This window comes from Heterocephalus glaber, unplaced genomic scaffold (assembly GCF_053883595.1).
Source record: "Heterocephalus glaber isolate CG9 unplaced genomic scaffold, H.glaber_assembly_v1.0 deba00001472, whole genome shotgun sequence".
NCBI lineage: Eukaryota > Metazoa > Chordata > Mammalia > Rodentia > Bathyergidae > Heterocephalus > Heterocephalus glaber.
In genome coordinates, this window is record NW_028258315.1 from 16,616,604 (window position 1) to 16,620,798 (window position 4,195).

At 46.4% G+C, this 4,195-nt stretch overlaps 1 protein-coding gene across 4 annotated transcripts in view; it reads right to left on the reverse strand.

Annotated features, from left to right (window-relative positions):
• Window positions 1-4,077, reverse strand: part of Nup153 (nucleoporin 153) — a 69,806-nt gene extending 65,729 nt beyond the window's left edge. For 2 of the 4 annotated variants that reach the window (XM_004847635.3, XM_004847632.3), the window contains exon 1: window positions 3,433-4,074. In XM_004847635.3, coding sequence (XP_004847692.1) covers window positions 3,433-3,555 — 123 coding nt within the window. In that variant the 5' untranslated portion in view covers window positions 3,556-4,074. Of the gene's footprint in view, window positions 1-1,413; window positions 1,544-3,432 lie in introns of all 4 variants that reach the window. The other 2 variants (XM_087181218.1, XM_087181219.1) reach the window with 2 other exon arrangements.
• Between the last annotated feature and the right edge of the window lie 118 nt (window positions 4,078-4,195).

Genomic DNA, 4,195 nt, shown 5'->3' on the forward strand with positions numbered 1-4,195 from the left:
TTTCCACAAGACAAAAGTCAAAACTTACTGACTTCTAGAATGAATTAATACTCAGCCTTTAAATATCCCTCCTTTTCAAAACTGAGAACAATCTTTAACCATGAGCTCTCAGGCAGGACATAACTTATTTGGGGAAAAGTAACAAAACAACAAGAACCATGCTACCATATAAACTCAGGTTCAGCAAACTGGTTTACGTGGCAAATCTAGCCTTTTGCCTGTTCTTAACATAGGTTAAGAATGGTGTTGACATTTGCTAAATGGTTATAAAAAGAAAACAAAGAATTGGCAATAGAGAACCTAAAAATTTACTATCGTTCCTTTATGCAAAACAATTCATTAATACCTGATGAAAACTACTGACAAAGGGGGTACTTGCCCCTTTTCTCCTTTTTAAAATTAAATGTAGAAATTGACTTGTGGGCCGGGGATTTAGCTCAGTGGTTTCACTGGCTGCTGCACAAGCGCAAGGACCCAAGTTCGATCCCTGGTACCAAAAAAAAAAAAAAAAAGAAATTGAGTTGTAAGATACAAACTATAGTATTAAAAGTGGGTTCCGTTGGCTTCATACCAGCAAGACAAACCACACACCCAAAAAAGGGAAAAAATAAGTGGTACCCTCTTACCAGGAGGTGGCAGTAGTTTCTTCCAGAGGCAAGCTTCTGGCTTGCCCATGTGCTGAAGTTTTGTGTAGTGGCTATTAAGAAAAATAACCAGGGCCAGGGATGATTTAGCTCAGTGGTTCTGCTGTCTGCCTCAAAAGCACAAGGTTCAAGTTCGATCCCCAGTACCAAAAAAAAAAAAGGAAAGAAAAGAAAAACAACCAGCTTGACCTCCCCAGAGAACTGCACAAAAAATGAAATGGGAAAGTAGACTGAACAGGTGACAAGAACTCATCACATTCTCTTTAGTGACCTGCTCACTCCCAAACAGAAAAATAGCACCATTCCTTTATAAAAGTGCCTGGGCTAAAAGGTAAAGGGGTAGGAGAGCAGGCAAATAAAAACGATCAACTTGCATGTTCGGAGCTATTCTTTATTTTTGTTTCTACAATTCTTAAGGTTTACTACCCTTCTGTTAGTTGAACAATACAAAGGATCTCTGTCTCCACTACTTCAAGCACAATGATATTTTAAAGGACAGAAGTTTAAAGGGGAAAATGCTAAACTTCAGACACCTCCCAGCAGCACTAAACCAGCAGTCAAAACCAGAAATTACAAGTCAACTGAACATATGCAAAAGTCACAGGTACCAAGGGACTGCACTGGCTAGTTGGCCTGACAGGTTGGCAAATGTCCAGTAATAGTGCCAGACATTTCATTCATAATACAACCTTCTACTACACAACCAAATGCTTCATTTTTGCCCAGAAACCATCAGATATTTCATCAAATAACATAGTATGAAACATGCCATGTCATGAAGCTCCTTGTTATTCATGATGACTCAGCAGCTGCTGCAAAATATCCAGTTGACAGCCTAGGTCTAGGATAGTAGACAGCAAGCAGGTCCACCAAAGTTCCAGTAAGGGGTAAAAAATGTCCTTATTTTAAGATGAAAAGAAAAAAAATCAATAAATAGGAGAGTACCCTTTTAACATAAGCCTGAATACTTTTCTTTGGTAGTTTCTGCAGTATTAATACCTATAGTGTTAATAAACAAACCCCAAAATATCTTTATTCTCAATTCAATGTACTTTCTTGTTAAATGGCTGGGGCAAGAAGCCAAGAGTATTTTAGACAGGGGGCAATAATAAATTATCAAGATCCAAAACAAAACTACACAGCCTGAAACCATATCAACTCTAACAACTTGGATTTTAGGTATTATGCTATTAAAACATCGTTTCTTTGACAGTACATCTAAGTACACTTTAAAATAAGCAGTGATTATATCTTTTCCCACCCAGAATACATTAGCTCCCTTGTAAACTTTGTTCAGACTATCCAATGGTATTAGTTCAAAAAATTTCACTTTTCTGTATATACCACACGATCTTAGAAAGCACTCAAAGACATCCTTAGGAGAAACAGAAAACACGCATGTCTAACTTCCATTCTACAAAAGTTTGGGTAAGGTTAAATGGCCAGGACTGTGACCTGAATTCTGATTTTAAATCTGTATGTAAATGTCTGTTTCTCATAAGAAAAAAAAAAAAACTTCGAAAACCAAACACATTCTGTACATATCAGGGGGAAAACAATGAGTGGTAGTAAAGTCAAGCTTTCTAGTTCTAAACCAAAACTTCTATTATTTAAAAATTTCCTTCAATTCTTTACAAAAAAATCTGTCAATGGTACCACACCAACAAAACAAAGTGTTCGATATTATCTAGAATAAAGTAATCTAAAACGTCTACTTTTAACAGCATGCAACAAGTTATCCGATCTTTTTACTATATTTTTGTTTTTTTAACAAGTTTAAAACATACTTCCTACCTACCTTATTGCCATTCAGGAGCTTAAGGGACTTAAAATAGGTCTCTAACATTTTCCTATGCAACACAAGTAAAACTTTAAAAACTGAATACTGTCAGAATCAAACGTCTCATTTACAATTAGGATGAACTCCTTTATATAATTTTTAAACATCGAGTATATGGGGGATAAATTATAACCACCAACGCTCCTTAAGTGTCAAAAGTACTCAAACTTCTAAAAAACGTCCCGATGTTATTAAAATATTTTTTGTGTAAGAAAAGAGCTGGAGACCTGGACAACTGTGGAGAACTGCCCAATTCCAGCCTCCCACATACAGAGGCGGGGAGGAAAGAAGAGGAAGGGAAGAGCAGCGCAGCAGAGAAAAAACGTAAGGGTGGAGAGGGACTTTCAAAATGCCCCAGTGCCACGGTAACTATAACCCAGTTAAAGAAAAAAATCCTAGGCCAATTTTCTTGGGCAGCGGAGGACATCGGGCAGAGGACATGAAAAATTATTTAGTAAGTTAAGCCTAAATTACTCCACTTTCCGTGTTAACAGCGCCCCCAATTCCCTGTGTGCCTCGGAGACCGATTACTCGGGGCAGGCCCTCCCCAGGCACCCCGAACCCTGAACCCTCAGCCAACTGCAGTAAATTGCACCCGTAGGACCTCCAACCTATCTTTTCCCTTCTCCCTCAAGAGGGCGAAAACCATCAAACCCTCAATAACCGCCAAAAAGATGCCCACGGTTCTCAAACCTACAATTTCCCTTCCCGCCCCGCGCCGCCCTCGGAAAGCCCCGAGCCCAAGGGCTGGGGAGGAGGCCGAGCCCCACGTGTGCGCCGCAGGCCGGGCGTCTCAGCCCACTTCCCGTCACCGCCCCAGCGGCCTGAGCTCTGGCGCCGCGCTCAGGCCTTTCTTCCCGCCCTCCCGTCCCTCCACGTGGGGCGCTGGGCCTCACACGGCCCGCTCCCTCCCGGTCCCCTGGGCCCCCGCGGCCGCCGAGTCCGTACCTGGCGCTGGGGTCGCCCCTGTTGGTAAGGCTTGATTGGCCCCTGGTGGCAACGCCGCGTCCGGATCTTGCCGCCACCGCCCCCTCCTCCTCCACCACCTCCTCCTCCGGCTCCCGAGGCCATGGCGGAGCCGCGGCGGCTTCCCGCTCCCGGGCCGGAGAGGCAGAGGTGGCGGCCTTAGGGCCTCCCCCGCCCGGCCCCGGCCCAGGGCCCAAAGTCCGCCCGCGCTGCCCACACAGGAAGGCACAGACAGACCAAGCGGCGCGAAGCTGCGAGGCCAAGGCGAGAGTGCGAACGCGCCGGCAGCGACGGAGGGAGTGGCGGCCGCCGCGACCGAGGATCTGGCTCCAGAACGGCCTCTTCTTGCGGGCCCCCGCGTCTGTTTTTTACGGTCTCTATGGAGATCTCCCGCGGAGGACAGGGCGAGCCCTTCCCGGCGCTGCTGAGGCCTAACTCGGCCGCCTGCTAGTGGAGGTTCTTCCGCCGCCCTAGGCGTCGCTGCCGCAGTTCAAGCCGCCGGCGCCGCCCGCTCACACCCGAATCTGCGCACGGCGCCCGCTCCACCGGCCGTCGTAGTCCCCGCAGTCGCCGCCGCTAATTGCGCCTATCGCCGCTGTTTAGGCCGCGTCGCGGTCGCGAGCCAGAACGACGTCACTCGTCGCGGTCCCTGCGTTTGAGTCATCACGCTGCGACCGCGTGATAGGCGAGGAGCAAAGAAGGGCTGGTAGAGCCCGTGCTCTCGGCCTCGCGGCACTCTGGGAAA